General features: G+C 37.1%; 1 protein-coding gene across 1 annotated transcript; it reads left to right on the top strand.

Moving 5' to 3' along the window:
• Positions 1–2,060: 2,060 nt before the first annotated feature.
• On the top strand, positions 2,061–16,233 carry LIG6 (DNA LIGASE 6). The gene is made up of 22 exons (XM_078312871.1): positions 2,061–2,459; positions 3,434–3,631; positions 4,246–5,873; positions 7,260–7,377; positions 7,832–7,913; positions 8,213–8,315; positions 8,883–8,979; positions 9,258–9,360; positions 9,993–10,121; positions 10,515–10,562; positions 10,855–10,952; positions 11,034–11,099; positions 11,748–11,907; positions 12,371–12,475; positions 12,654–12,703; positions 13,468–13,502; positions 13,619–13,677; positions 13,863–14,024; positions 14,737–14,825; positions 14,936–15,035; positions 15,112–15,229; positions 15,739–16,233. Exons 1-22 carry the CDS (start codon positions 2,173–2,175, stop codon positions 15,936–15,938), a joined length of 4,035 nt encoding a protein of 1,344 aa, XP_078168997.1. The 5' UTR covers positions 2,061–2,172; the 3' UTR covers positions 15,939–16,233.
• The last annotated feature ends 221 nt before the right edge of the window (positions 16,234–16,454 follow it).

Raw genomic sequence — 16,454 nt, 5'->3', positions numbered from 1 at the left:
GTTAGAACTTAGAATCTATATAGTTGAAAATAACTAAAATCTAAATATGTCAGTGATAACTTTTTGTTTGAATAATCATGGACAAGTATAATCCTCTCATCCTTTCATAGTCAAAATTTTATTGGAGAGTATGTATAACCAAAAAAATCGTTCCAAATATGTTATTAGGACAAATGTAACAGTTGAAATATTTTTTTAAGTAAATCCTACTAACTTTTTGATAAGCCGAAATTGTATCTATTGAAACTTAGGATTTGTTATGTAAATTAAGCCAAGTTCTGATTAAATTAAGTTTAATTAGGTTAGAAATGTCCAAAAGTTCAAGTTACTGCCTTAGTTATGTTTATTTTACAGGTAATCAAGTGTTTGGAGCTTAACGAAGCAAAACGGGCGAGTCAGCACGAAGATTGGAGCAACTGTCACCATTCATTGCGGCCCGCAACCAAACAAGTCAGAGCCCCTTTCATTTCTGCACATCCATTGCGGCCCGCAACCAAACTCATTGCGGCCCGCAATGACTTCTCCAGCACACTCATTGCGGCCCGCAATGACCTCTCCAGATTTTTCTGCGCAGTCTGTTAACTGCCTCCATTCATTGCGGCCCGTAATGAATGTATTGCGGCCCGCAATAAGGCGGTTCAGAGCCCGAATTTGCTATTTTTAGTTAGTTATTTCTAGATTTTACAAGGGGTTATAAAAGGGGATATGTAGAACAGATTAATGACGTTGTTTTTAGAGAGAGAATTTCTGGTTTTGAACAAGGAAAAGCAAGGAAGAGAGAAGAAGGGAGGAGAGAACACCATTGATCAACCGGTTTTATTATTTTCTTTCCTTTGGAATTATTTTACTCTTTTAATTTCATTTGTGCTTTAGCTATGACTGGCTAAAGACTTTTCTAGGGTTGATTAGGGCTGTACTTGAAACTTTTGTTATGATTTAGTTGGTTTTATTTTATATGTTCTTGTTCTTTGTTATGATCTATTCTTTATTTTAATTGATTGTGAAGACTTAATCGAAATCACATGAAATCCTAGGATTTGGTATTTGCAATTGAGAAATTGAATATTAGGTCCAGACCATAAGGAATAGGGTATTTGATAGGTTAAGTACCGAGAGGTGATGCTTGTCTTATACGGGCTTTACCTAATAGTTTAGAAAATTGTGCCAAGTACCGAGAGGTGAAAGATAGTTTTATAGATCAATTGGGACAGTAAGAACTTAATGACTTTAGATTAGAGTAGTCAAGTACCGAGAGATGACGTTTATTCTAATTTAGAGATGGTATTAATATAGAGATATCACTTTGTACCTACAACATCCAACTGTGCCTTCATAAATATAAGAACAAAATTTACAAACCAATTAGTCGTAACACTAGTAGATAAAAACCCTAATTTCTAATACTTGTTAAAAATCAGACTTTGCTTTAAAGACTTTAGTTTAATTCAGTTTAATCGAAACCAAACCAACCTTTGAACAAACAAAAACATTTTTACTTTCTTTTACTAAATTAAATTGTTAGGTTAGACTTTGATATTCCAACTTGTCTCTGTGGAGACGATCCCTAAGTACTACTCGATAAGGTTGTACACTTGCAACCGAATTGAGCGTAAATTAGGATTTATTACTTGTATTGCAAACATCACATCACTTTTATTAAATAGATAACATATTACAAAGAAAAAGAAATGTCGTAATTCCAAAATCTTTAGAAGGGTATACATGAAATTGTGAATTCACACCATGTAAGGTAACATAATATTGTTGTTTAGATACGGACCGTTCGATCAGAACGCACACGAATATTAAAGGGGTTCCTTACATTTTACCTCGGGCTGGATTGATCCAGATTCTGATTGAACGGTCCGAATCTAAACAGAAATATTGTGTTACCTCAGAGGATATGGACTTCGAAATAGTGCCATCAATCGAACCAAATTCGTATCCTCTGCGATATCTCAACTTTTGCGTGTTTTTATGGAAAATGTCAACCGTTCAAATGCGTTTTGCACGAATCTCAAAACAAAAATAACACTGGCCCCGCAAAAATTGAGATATCTCAGAGGATACGCACTCGAACCAAACCGGTTTCATTCTGCCAAAATAAAAAAATTTGAACCGGTTTCCTCTTTACCAGGGCAACTCGGAGTTCCAAGGGGAAGCTCGTCATCCATGGCGACTGCCGATGATCTCCCCAGCCCTGAAACCCTAATCACCTCTTCGCTCTTCTTATCCGCCTTCGCGACCAACGCCGACATCTCGCTTCCGTCCTCATTCTCTCTCCTCTCGCAAAACGCGCCTCTCCCCCCTGTTCCGCCAGACATACCCGACCCGAATCTTATCCCTAACTCTAGGTTCATCGTCGACGGATTTCGGTTCGCCGGAGACTTCTCCGTGTCTTACTTTTTATCGCACTTCCACTCAGACCACTACACCGGCCTGAGCCCCTCATGGTGTAGGTATGATATTTCATAATAATGAACATAATATTTCAGTGATCGGGATTTAGTTAGCAAATAAAGAACCACCCTATATGTTTGTACTAGTTATGTAACTAGGTCAAGCAAGTAAATTAATCAATGATATGATCTTCTCCATTTCTTTTTTACTGAAGCAAGTCACCTGCAACAATTCAAGCAAAGCTCTTGATTTGATTTCAGTTCAATTCTGGGCTTGGAAGAAAATACAACTCATTAAGTAGGGATGATAATGTCAACATTCTGCAATACATATCTTTTATAACTAATGGTTGGATACACCATGCAAATTCAGCAAAATTATGTGGTATGGATGTAATTTGAGCATGTTATTCACAAACAATGTGCAGCATGGATGTAATTTGCTAAAGAACCCTACATAAAGGTTGGGCGTATTTTTCAAACAGTGTTAAGCTTCTACAGGTTTGTTCTGTCATAATTTGAGGTTATGCCTCATATAACCTTACAAAATATTCCTTTTTCCTTATGCATGTGTTTGGCGAGACTGCATGAGTGCAATGGATCCAATTCCATCTGGTTGGAATTTCTCTACTTCTAACTTATTATTTTGATAGATAGATATTCCATCTCCTCATGGATATTTTATTCCATTCAGTTGGAATAGAGATGTGTCTGGTTGCAAAATTTCCTCGCTATTCTACCTTTTCTATTCCATCATCATTATACACTCTTTCACTCAATGTTCTGCACTTATTCCACTCTCTTCCAACCTATTTTAACCTGGCCAAACAAGCTCTATGTGAATGTGGGAAATATCCCAATTCCCTTACCATGTGTCCAAAAGATATATGGTGCTTGTCCCTTCAAATGTATATAGAGAACATATAGTTTGCATGATACTTCTCAGTTTTCAGGATATTTGAAGTTTTGTAAGGAAGTACCCGAAATATTACTTTTCTACAAATTCAATTAATTTCAACAATGATTTAATGCAGGGGTATTATCTACTGCTCTGAAACCACAGCTCGTCTCCTAACAGAAATCCTGAAGGTTCCTTCTTCTTTGGTGTATGCTCTCTCTCTTGACAAGACTTCTAAAATTGACAGCTGGGAAGTAAATTTGATTGATGCAAACCATTGCCCTGGAGCTGTCCAGTTTCTTTTCAGGAATTGTGAGTCTTTGAAGCAGGAGAGGTATTGCAAAATTTAAGAGGGGTATATGCTTGTTTTAATCCAGTCACGTGTATCAATTACAGATCCTTACCAGTTTGGTACCTATCGGATAAGATTTTTCTTACCTTTTTTTTTTCTTGGCTCATTCGAGTTTAGTTTTTTAAAAATAACTCATCTAAAAATGGAAAGAAAAATGCAGTCCTTCAAGATGTGTTTTAAAAGCCACTTGTGGAACCCAGTGAGGTACCTTTCCATGAAAATTCTTTGTCCTTGGTATTTGGTCATAACAGGTCGAATATTTTACCTCAGAATAAAAAAAAAAAACCAAGATAGTGTACTCGTGCTAAAATTGCTTTCATTGGATTACAAGGATGGTACACTGGATTTGGGTAGCAGTAAAAGGAAAGTTTCATACCCAGGGTTTGTTTTGTGGTGCTTACTCGAGTCTCTGGTTTTGTTTAAGATCGGTTAAGGCTAAACTTAGGAGTAGACAATGGGAACTGACAAACAAGCTGGGAATGATTTTTTGAAACACACAGTAGGAGAGTTAATTTTGCTCATAAATATTAGATACTCATTGTGGAATTGTTTATGTACATTTTATGATTAGTAATGGACTAATTAGGGCATTGCAGGTACATTCATACTGGTGATTTTCGTTTCAACCCTTCAATGAAGGAAAATAATAATTTACTCCAATTTATTGGTGCTGATGCTGTCTTCTTGGATACCACTTATTGTAACCCTAAATTCTGTTTCTCATCTCAAGAAGAGTCAATTGACTATATAGTGAGAACAATACAAAGGATCAGGGATGAAAATAAGGGGTCAGAGGAAAAGATCTTATTTCTAATCGCTACTTATGTAGTAGGGAAGGAGAAAATCTTGCTTGAAATTGCAAGCAAGTGCAATTGCCTATTGCATGTCGATTCCAGAAAGATGCAAATATTGTCTATTCTAGGGTTTGCTGATTCTGGTTTCTTTACAGAAGATTTTGGGGCTACTGATGTATGTGTAGTTGGTTGGAATGTCTTGGGAGAGACTTGGCCATACTTTCGACCAAATTTTGGCAATATGCAAGAGATCATAGCAGAGAGGGGATATACAAAAGCAGTGGGATTTGTTGCAACTGGATGGATGTATGAGACCAAAAAGGAGGGCTTTGCAGTTCGAGTTAAGGACCCACTTGAGATCCATTTGGTGCCTTATAGTGAACATTCAAGCTACAGTGAACTAAAGGAGTATGTGGGTTTCGTGCGGCCCAAACGGGTGATCCCTACTGTTGGAGAGGATATTGACAAGTCAAGTAGCAAAGGTACTGTAGCTTTGAGAAGGCATTTCTCAGGGTTGGTGGATGAAATGGCGAACAAGCACGATTTTCTCTTGCCTTTCCGTCAGAAGCTAGAGTTAGATTTTGTTTGTGAGAAGGCATTTGAGGAAGGTACGAAAGAGCTTCGCAATTTGCTGCCTGATTGGGTAACTGATGAACAAATCTCATCTCTACTCAAGACATCGAGGGGGGATACTGTAGAAGCAGTTTCTGAGTTCTTTGAGAGAGAGAGAGATTTTTATGAAGAAGCAAATAGTTGTAGTAGTGATGCAGTAACCAATTTGCAGGAAACAAGGCCTATCAATCTGGATTCTTTTGCCAGTCCAAAGTCCAAGGTGGAGGTCTCCATATCATGTCCCCAGAAGTTGCTTCCTCCAATTACAAAATGTTCTAGTTCCAGTACTCCTAAAAGAAGCCCAAATGTCCCGAAGAAAAGGGGTCCTCCTTCCAAGGCAACCAAGCCGAGAAAGAAAGGTAAGTCTGTAACATCTCTGCAGACTCCATCTACTGGAGGCAAGCAAAAGAAAGGTAAGTCTGTAGCATCTCTGCAGACTCCATCTACTGGAGGCAAGCAGTCTACAATCACTGCATTTTTTGGACAGTTCTCAGTTTCTCATCAAAATCGAAATACAGCCGGTGGAGGTCTGGACCAAAATAAAGGGGATAAGATTGAGAACTCTGAAACTGACGTGGATCGATTTCTCCAGATAATTAGTGATGGTATGACTAGAGAATCTGCAGAGTCTTTGCTGGAGAAGGCGCAAGGAGATATCAATTTGGCAGTTGAGATGTTCTATAGTCGGAAACAATGCTCGACTGACAAAATTTCAGGAAAGGAGGTATCTACCTTGAAAGTAAAGGCTTTTGTACCAGCAGAGGCTGATGTTGAAAACATGTCATTACCGATTGAAAAATATGAACCTATCATGCATGGTTTGTGCTTCCTCTTTAATTTACATTGTTGTGTATTTTTGGTTTTAGGGTTTTATACTACACATAATTACCTACCATTAGACCTTTGGATTTTGTGACCTTATTGGTCAGGTCCTGTACCAATTATGTTCTGAAGTGATACTGTGTTTACAACATTTGAGTTCTAATTCTGAAATGTCTTTTAACAAAGTAAGAAGCATCACGTGTGCCCTTAAAGAGCATGACATATATTTCGTCTGCCCATTTCTCTCCTACTTTCTTCAGAGCATACTAGAACCACCTTTCTTACTCCCTCATCTAGAAAGAGGTGGTGTGTGTGTGTGGTGGGGAGTTGGGGGGTGGGGGGGGTGGAATTTGACTTATTTCCATGAAGCAGAGAGACTGGACACGTTGATTGTACTTTTTTGTGCATGATGGGGCACGTTGGGATTTCATATTGGACTTTTTTTTTTTCTTTTTTTAATTTAAATGTTATGAATGAATGGGTTTTAAAATAGGTGGCTGAAAGTGGATGCTACCTGATTGGTCAGGATAACGTTTTGCACTGCCCTATACTTAAGAGGTGTTAGAGCAATCTCTTACACTGATTCTTCTTCTTTAAAGCCTTTATTCCCAAACAAGTTGGGGTAGGCTAGAAATAAAACCCAACTGGAATCAGCAACACAGGGACTTCTTAGGAGGTTACCCATCCTAGTACTACCACTGCCCAATTCTTGAGGGTTTCATTTCCCTGAAGTGACTGTTTCTTTTTTACCGCTGGCTCGCCAAGCCTATCACGAATCCTCCTCCTTTTTCCTATCTTGGGACAGGCTATGTAGAAACTACATAGGTGGACTTAATCTCTTACACTGGTCATCAAACTAATTACCGGTATCAAGATTTGGGGCTCTGTTGTGCTGAAATTGGAATTAGTCGATTGTAATGTGGTTTTAAGGGGAAAACAGTTTTTTGTTAGTTCCTTAATCAAAATGTTGTTTGTTTGGTTATAATTCTTCAATCAACTTGCAAGTAGAGATGGCAAACATGGGTCACTTGGTGTGGGATCAAATTGGGTTCAGATAATGTTGGATATTTATCATGCTGGTCAGACATCGAGTTCTCTCATTTTGGAGCATGTTCATTTTGTGTCTTAGATTGTTTGTTTCAGGTCATTTTTGGATTTTGTTCATTTAAACTGGGTTAGGCAGTCACATTTCGTTCAAAACTAATATGCAGGTTGAGTCAGGTGGTCGCTGGTTGATTTGGGTCAGGTTAGGTTGGCCAAATTTCAAACTCTATAAATACATACATTATGCTGATGGTAGGATCCTAGTATATATATCAACCAGGGAAATAACTCTTACGTTTATGAAATTCTGTTTGATGTTGAAAACAATTCTTTTGCAGCTTGCTGGAAAACTGGAGAGCCAGCCCCTTACCTACATCTGGCACGGACTCTTAATCTGGTTGAACAGGAGAAAGGAAAAATCAAGACCTCTGCTATGTTTTGTAACATGTTCAGAAGGTTCATTTCAACTTCTTATCTTTGTTGCTTGTGGTAACATCCAAACTTAAAAACTAGATTAAAGCTAAGCAAAGATTGGTTTCCTTGGCCAATATAACCCTGGCATCAATCTAACTGACAATATGGCCTTATTTCTTAATACTATAAAATGTTGGGTGCACCTGCCAACTTGACCTTGTGGTAATCTGCAAAATACTTGACTCATTGCACAGATTTAGTTAATACTTCTAAACAGAGAAGACCATGTTGCTTGGAATATTAAAAAAATTTCTCGTGTCATTACTTTTGGTTGCTATTTGATGTTTGTTTTTTATTCTGTAACCATAATTAGGCTTTCCTTGCCTAAGCCTCAGCTTCATATGTAGGACGAAAAAAAGTATGAAACTTAAAGCGCAGTTTGTCTTAGATTATAGATTGGATTTCAGTTCATTTGATAATGACATATTCTTTTCAGTTTGCTTGCACTGTCTCCAGAAGATGTTCTTCCAGCTGTCTATCTTTGCACCAACAGAATAGCACCGGAGCATGAGAATATGGTTAGTTTAGGCTCATTTTACAGTTCTCACCTATGAGTAAATAACCTAAATGTCCTCAAATCTTTTGCTAATAGATTATACATAAAGTGATGGTTACCCTATGGAGATACCCAAAGGTTAAGTTACATGATTAGACCTCATTAGGGTTTAGATGGGTTGTGTTTGGATCGGGTGGTAGCTGTCTCACCGGGTCAGCCATAGGAATGTTATTGGATCAGTTTAGTATTGTGATGTTTTTATTATAAGAAAGCTCTGGTTATGATGTTTGATGGTGACTCAAATGTATCACATGAAGCCAGGAACTGAACATTGGTGGAAGTTTGGTTGTATCAGCTTTGGAAGATGCACTAGGGACAACCAAGGCTCGAATAAAAGATTTGTACAATACCTCTGGTGATCTTGGTAATGTTCTCTTTAATGGTTGTAGTAATTAGTTTTGGTTGTTAGGTTGTTTTGCGAATGGCAAGCGATTTTACCATATTCACAAATAACACCTGAAGGGGAGTATAAGTGAATACCCATGACTCGACAATTTTTATGTTATTTGCAATAAGACCCAAATATGTAAGTGATTATAAGTGAGTTAATAAAAAAATGACTAAATTTCCCTGACTTTATGATCTTAACATGATCGTTTGGTTTATAACCAGGTCATGCAAACTCGACACTTGAAATTAACATATTGAGGGGTGTAGGGTACTTTTTCTCCTTTTTCAAAAGAACATGGGCTGGAGGGGAGTATATTATTTTTTGCTCATCATTCGAGGAACAGGATGAAGTTCACAATTTCTACATATGCTGCAATTATTGATATTTTATGAACTTCTGCAAATATTTATACCCTAGTGTGTTGGATTGTCAAGGTTTATGAGAAGACAATCAAATCAACTAACATTTTGTAAGAGTAACTCTTCATTTATCAGGGGCCATTGAATAACATGCTAAAAAGGTCATGATATCCATTTTCAGGTGATGCTGCACAGGAGTGTCGGCAAAGCCAATCTTTACTTGCTCCTCCCCGACCGCTTACAATTCGTGGAGTATTTCATATGCTTCGAAAAATAAGGTTTGTTGACTCTAAAAGTCAGCAGCATGTCAAAGCTAGCCCTGGTGCTATACCAAGACAAGAACCAGTGTAGTGGTTCCTTTACATTTTCTTCTGTCACTTAGTTTTCTATGAAGTAACTTTTAAAGTCGAAGCATTGTGCTTCATAGATAATGTGGCCTTGAGCAGATCAAGATTTTCTCTCGTTTTTTTTTCCCCATCTTCTTCATTCATTTTGGGATCGATATAGTAGTTGTAACCAATTTCATTTTTTTTTTTGTACTTTTTTCATCAATTAGTTCAATATCAGGTGGTGGAAGTTCCATGCGAAGGAAGATTCTTGTGATTAGCCTCTTGAATTCATGTAGAGAAATGGAAATGAAATATCTAGTCAGGACATTGGTTAGTTTCCCTTTCAAGGCAGTGCTATTTTGATCTCAATTCAAAAAATATAGTTTAAAACAAACACTAGAAGTGAAGACGTATCCATTAATTCTATGGTTTTGCTTGGAACTAGCATACCAACCACACCAGATTTCATTTTTATTTACTGTAGCAATTGCTGCCCAACTGGGCTTCTTATGGAGGACTGACGGCTTATTTGGTAGCATGTGGTCAGGATTTCTCAACTGATTGGTTAGGGAAAACTCCACTCTACCCAATCTGACCTGATGCAACCTGTATATGCTTGACTTTAGTTTCTAAAATGGCTCAACGCCAAATAATAAAATCAGCTTACATTTCTCGTCTGCAGTTTGTCTTAAGCTGAACAGCTAGTGGGTTGGGTATGGTTAATATTTCTCAACATGCTAGTTTCTCTGACTCGACCCAACTTGTCTGTATATATTTTTTCCGAAGTATGATAAAATATGTGGAATTTAATCAACTTTTTATTTATTTTACTGAGCCATAATAATAAGACAATGACCTGATCCATTGCTGCTCTAATTTATTTACTAGTACCATCAAGATGTATGAACAGCTGAGAATGTATGGCATTTTCCTTTTAGCTCAAATTCAACTTTGTTACGTAGGTTCGCAATCTACGCATTGGGGCAATGATGAGAACCATCTTGCCTTCCTTGGCAAATGCTGTTGTCTTGAATAGCTGTTCAGTACCTGAAAAAGCAATCAACCCTGAGGCCTTGAAAGAGCAGATGCAGGTATAAGGGATAGGGTTCTGACTCAATGTAGTAATCTTAAAAGAAAGTTTTTGTTAAAATTAGAACTGCCATCTGAGTGCTTGATTTCTCAGTTTGGATCGACCTGACCAGATGTGATCTGGTTTGGATTTTATACCGGTAAGGGTGTAGGTTTCTTGATCATCTGGCAGATTATTTGGCCTGAGGTGATTTAATTGTTAGTTAAAATTCCATTTGTAACTGTTATGTTCATTATGTTTTTCACCACGACATAATTTTCTGTTAGGAAATTTAAATTTTCCTTGGAGGTTAAATTCATATCTAGAGATAAATTCAATCCTTGTTGAAATCCTTAGTTTATTTGGCAAGATTACTTCAATGTTCCACAGCAAATGTAACATTTGTTTTTTTTAGGTTGTTGCGTCAGAAGTCACAAAAGCTTACAATGTACTTCCTAATCTGGCAAGTCATTTTCTTCAGCTTCTTACTCAACTGATGATTTAAATTCAAGAGTTTGAAAGCCTTGGAACAAAGAAAGTACTGTATAATTTATCAAAAACCAAACTGTGTGGATCGTTACTGCTGGATACTGTGTGCTGGCTGTAGTAATTTACGGTGTTTTGTGCTTTCTGTATGCTATTATTTCTGTTTTTAAACATATCTGGGGTGGTGATCGCTGGGGTTATCCAAAAGCAGTCTGAAACTACAGAAAACTTTAAGCCACTTAAAATAATATACTTGGTTTGGCTACCAGGATTTGCTTATTCCTTCTCTTCTGAGTAAAGGTAGTACATTCTCGGCATCTGAATTAGCAATGGTCCCTGGCACTCCTATACCGCCTATGCTTGCAAGGTAACCTTTTCCATTTGAAACAGTTGTCGGATAATCAGATTGTACTTGTTGGTTACATATTTGTTGTAACGTTTGTCACAGAATCACTAATGGCTTCACACAGGCACTGAAGTTATTCCAGGGAAGAGCCTTCACTTGTGAGTACAAGTATGGCAACTCTCTGTCAAATATATCAACTTCCAAATTTGCAATGCTAGTTTATATTTGGTATCAAAAGCCAATGAAGGGAGAGTGTACTTAATTATCCCTGGACAATAATATATACTTGAAACAAAGTCTTAGATATGTTAGCTTGCTTGGTGGGACCTTAACTGAAGTGTGATGCGTCAAGGGTGGCAATGTTGTTGATCTAGACACGTCCATTGACCTGACCTGACCCAGACATGGCCACTTTACAATCACACACAGCCTTGACCTGCTAGAAGGTCTGATCCAGTCTTGGTCAGTTGATCATGTTGATGATCCCAGATTTTGGTATTAGAGTAAATGTTTATGTTAAAGGGCTCAAATTGCCTACTAGTCTAAATTTTTCTGATATATCACTAAAATGAATGGGGTTCTTATACATGGGCAAAATCAACAATCAACAATTGCCATTGTTAATAAAAAAATTTGGACCAATCCAATGAATGACCATGTCCAATCGGTTTGCCTCGCTGGCTTGAGTCAGGTTTAACTTACTACTGACTCTTTCGGGGCAAAAAGTTGCAACTCAGTTTGATAGACTGCTCCATAAATGTTATCGGCACTGAATTTTTAAATTCTGTTCGGATAAGTATCATGATATTATTTCAGATATGATGGACAACGGGCCCAAATTCATAAACTAGGAGATGGATCAGTACGAATTTTTTCAAGACAAATGAAGGAATCAACATCTAGGTTCCCTGATTTGGTGAATGCAGTTAGAGAATTCTGCAACCCTTCAGTCCAGACTTTTATTTTGGATGCTGAGGTAGTTTTGTTCCTCCAGTGACTTACAAGTAGCAATAAAGATTTATTGCGGTTGTTAACTGCACCGGACATTGTTTGTATTTTCAATTAGCAACAACATTTACAATGTCCCCCTTCCCAAGACCTTATACAAACTAATCCAGGCTAATGTATAGCGGGTTTAAGGTATATCCTTATTAGTTATGGAGAAGTTGGTTTGAGTTGATAAATTTGGGATGACTTGGTCTATTTTAGCTCGGCTTGACCTCAGTTTGGAATTGGGTGTTACTTACAATTAAACAAATTGAAAAGAAGTCGTGCATATCACAAGATGGAATGGTTGTTACATAGGAAGAATTGCAAAGGCTACTTGTGTTGTGCTCTCCTTTTTTTTTTTTTTCCAACCAAGCGGCTTGTTGGTTTCTTGATTTTTGCTAGTGGAAATCATCCTTTTATGGAATTTTGTAAACCTTCTAATTCTGTAGGTTGTAGCCATTGATAGAAAAGGTGGAAAGATTATGTCTTTCCAAGAGCTATCTTCAAGGGAGCGAGGAAGCAAGGATGCCTCGATTTTACTTCACAACATTAAGGTACTGCTCAGTGATCTGAAGATTAACTTAATGTGGTACCATTAAGGCAATTATCTCTTGCCAAGTTTTTTCCTCATAATTAGGATAATTTACCTCAAGGATTGCTGCATTCTGAAATCTTGTGTCGTCAGTTAACAAAGTTTTTTATTGTTGTCTTGCTATTGAAACTACTTTGCAGGTTGAAGTTTGTATATTTCTTTTTGACGTCATGCTTCATGATGGAAAGAGGTACAGCATTTTTATTTTTGTTTGCTGTTCCTGATTTGTCTGATGCAGTTGATACTGGCAATTCGCAAGTAAGAGACATATGCCATGTTTTTATATCTAGCTTTTTGCTAAAAACCACATTGACTTTGAATTTCAGACCTCAACATCATTACCTTTTCATATTTGCAACTAATTTCCGACACTGTCCAAAATAATAAACTGAGCATATAATTATGGTATTTTGCAAAGGTTGCCTATCATAACCAAGATGGAGTCAGATACACTACTAAACTAATACTCAGTTTTGTTTTAACTCAATTGAATGCGTTTTACTATATAATGAGCTTGTACTTTATACCTACAATGTAAACTTTTCTTTTATCAATACAAATTGTTAGTGGGCAATTCGCCTTCTAACCTAAAATTGAATGATGCCATCTTGTTGATGCAACTTGGATACCGATCTCCCTGGTTGGTTTTATTTATTTAGGGGTGAAGTGCAAAGTCATAAGTCGTGAACAGAATATCCATTTTCCATGACACTGATAGTGGTCTGTTGTCAATCATAACTCATAATTCAAAAATTGTTGTCCCAATATGCAATTTCAATAAATGTTGGATGTTATATGGGGTGTAATTGATAAAAAGGACCCTGAATTAACCTTATGAACTTGTGTATTCAATAGAGTTGAATGTTAAGTTGAATGTTAAGTAGTTATTTTTCTAATTTGTTTAATTAAATCTGCAAGTCATCTTGCTTTTTTTTCTCTCTTTGTTTTGGTTAGGCTGCTGGACTTTCCCCTTCGTGAGAGAAGAAAATGTATGTTTTCTTTGAAATGAGAATATCTTACTTGTCTATTTTTTTATATATCATTAAAACTTTTTTTTTCTTAGTATGTTGTTATATGCATTAGTCTCATTTTGTCGTCTTTGAAGATCTGCGCGATTTGGTTCAAGAGAAGCCTGGTTATTTGCAATTAGCAACAGAAGTCTCTGTAAGTACTTATATCTAAGAGATAGGATGTTTTCTGTTCTAGCATTGCTAGTAGATATGATACAATGCTCGTATACGTATCGTGTGCAAATCCATATCTGATACGCACCCAATAGGGGAGCCGCAGCTTTTCTGTCGTATCTATGTGACATAGGAATTCAATAATCTTATTCATGTTGTTTGTAGGTAGAAGGAGATGAAGCATATGCCAATAATGAGCATACAATAAATAAGATGAGATCTTTCTTTGAGCAAGCATGCAAGTCTTCTTGTGAAGGGATCATGATCAAGAGTTTGGATGCTGATGCCACCTATTCTGCCTCTAACCGCTCTGAATCCTGGCTGAAGGTATTTTGTTTTCACCTTTTTGCAAATATTTACCCAATATTTTTCAAATAGTGAAAGGTTCAAATGCATCCATCATGCCTCCACCTTTTAACGGATTGAATAAAAAAAATGGATTTAATGACAACATATAAATTTTTTATGTTATCTATTATCTAGTTCTCCATAAATGGACAAGCAAATAAATTGTCCATCGAAGGATTTTACAAACCTGTCAATGCCTATGGAAACAAAATCAAAATGCCAAGTAACTTTCTACTTGCACATAGAGAAAAGGAAGAAATGCATATATAATGGTTTTATTCTGTCATTTTTTAAACTTTTGTTACTAATTTTATGTACATGGAGGCATATGGACCCTCTCAGTTTGTAAATAATGCACAATATTCCAAAGAGTGTCCAGTATTCGGTTCAAATCTCAAAATGACTGGGTTTTATTTGCTACACTGGACATTTCCAAAGAAATCAAATTTTGAGTCTGGGCAAAGTAATGGATTTTTCTGTTACCATAATCTCTTCATTGCTCTTAACTGGGATAAAAACAGTGGAATAATTACATATTCTTATATTGTCTCTCTTCTGCACAATGGAAAGGAGGGCCCTGCTAAAATGAGTTGCTTAGGAGCATATATAAAATAATTTTCTTTTTGGTGAATGATAAATGTGATTATGGATGACCTGTGGTGTTTTCTGTTGCTTTCTTTACTTGTCCTAGGTCAAGCGTGATTATGTAGAAGGCTTGGGAGATAGCCTTGATTTAGTTCCTATAGGTGCATGGTATGGTAATGGACGGAAGGCTGGATGGTACTCATCTCTAGATTTTTCTTGTTACTCAGTTTGGTTATTTTCATTCATTTCTATTGTTATTCAAAATAATTCTTCATGATGTGTTGTGTTCATTTCCTGTCTTAAAGGTATAGTCCTTTTCTTATGGCATGCTATAACCCCGAGGCAGAAGAGTTCCAGAGTGTTAGCCGTGTCATGTCAGGCTTCTCTGATAGTTTCTACAAAGAGGTAATTGATAGATTACCAATTTACCATACTGCCTGAAACTGGTAATTGTCCTTAATTTCTCGTGGGTTTCTTTCAGATGAAAGAGTATTTCTCGGAAGACAAAATTTTGTCCAAGAAGCCACCTTATTATCAAACAGACGAGTCACCCGACTTTTGGTTTGTGCCAGAACTTGTTTGGGAGATTCGGGGTGCAGGTATATGTTAAAACCCAATGGTTAATTTATCACCTGGTATGGTGGTAATTCATGGTGATAGCATCCATGGTTTTGAACAGTCTAGCACAGTAGAATACCTTGATTGTTCTCTCCTGTTGTGTTTCTGTTGGGTCATAAAAAATGGCCATAGTGGAATTTGATGCAGTTTCTGTACTGAAAGTAAACTGAAATAGTACCAACTTTAATCAGCACCGGTCAAGTCCTTGCTTGTTTATTTACTTGTCATATTTTTAGTCTGTCTAAACTTCAATGTGATAAGAAAAAAGGGATGGAGTAAAGGGATACAGGAGAACAGAAAGGAATATACAGCTGTCACCAGTACATAGTTCAGAAATCTTTTGGTCCCTGCTGAGACAAAATATATGAATGAAACTTGCCCTCATTTTGGCAGAATTGGCTATTATTATCATAAGCACCTCCTACCGTTTTAGCTTATTTTTTTAGCCAAATTTTCTCCTTCGCACGACTGATTGATGATGCTATTACAGACCTGACAATATCTCCAGTGCACCATGCGGCTGTCGGTTTGGTTCATCCATCTCGTGGTATTTCAGTGAGGCTGCCGAGGTTTGTGTGTGCTTTGTCAGACAGGAATCCTGAAGATTGTAGCACAGCAACTGATATTGCAAGCATGTTCAAATCCCAGACAAGAAAAATGGGATTAGCCTTGGAGGAGCAAGAACCCTAAATTAACTTTGCCGGTTTTGTAAATGTCAGGTAGCTTACAGAATATATGATATGTACATAGGGTTTATTTTTGGGGTTGCTCCTTCCAATGGTGCTGCCCATACTATTGTAGCTCTGGACAGGTCAATTTGGATTATCCTTGTAAACCATTGGATCTGAAACAGATCGTCCTGATATGACTCAAGGCTCTTTCAATTGTATTGTGCAATTGGAAAGAGGTACGCCCTCTTTTGTATGTCACATAGCCCCAAATTTTGTACATACACAACATATTAAATGCATAGCAATTAATAGAATCATGTTTACAGGGCTCCATTTATGGTTTTAAAGCTTGTGTGCATTGTAATTTCTGCTGGATAAGTTGTGTTAACTAAAATGCTGCTAGTTAAATTCCCTAGAGAAACCTGAATTACAATAGGATGGTAAAGATGTGTACTAGGATTTCCCATTGCTTGATAGGTGGTTTGCATTATGCTTTTGGGCTATTAACTTTAGGCCCCACTTTTTGAACAGATCC

This window comes from Carex rostrata, chromosome 12 (genome assembly GCF_964058835.1).
Source record: "Carex rostrata chromosome 12, lpCarRost1.2, whole genome shotgun sequence".
Taxonomy (NCBI): domain Eukaryota; kingdom Viridiplantae; phylum Streptophyta; class Magnoliopsida; order Poales; family Cyperaceae; genus Carex; species Carex rostrata.
The sequence above is the reverse complement of the archived record's forward strand: the minus strand, read 5'-3'. Positions and strand labels throughout refer to the sequence as shown.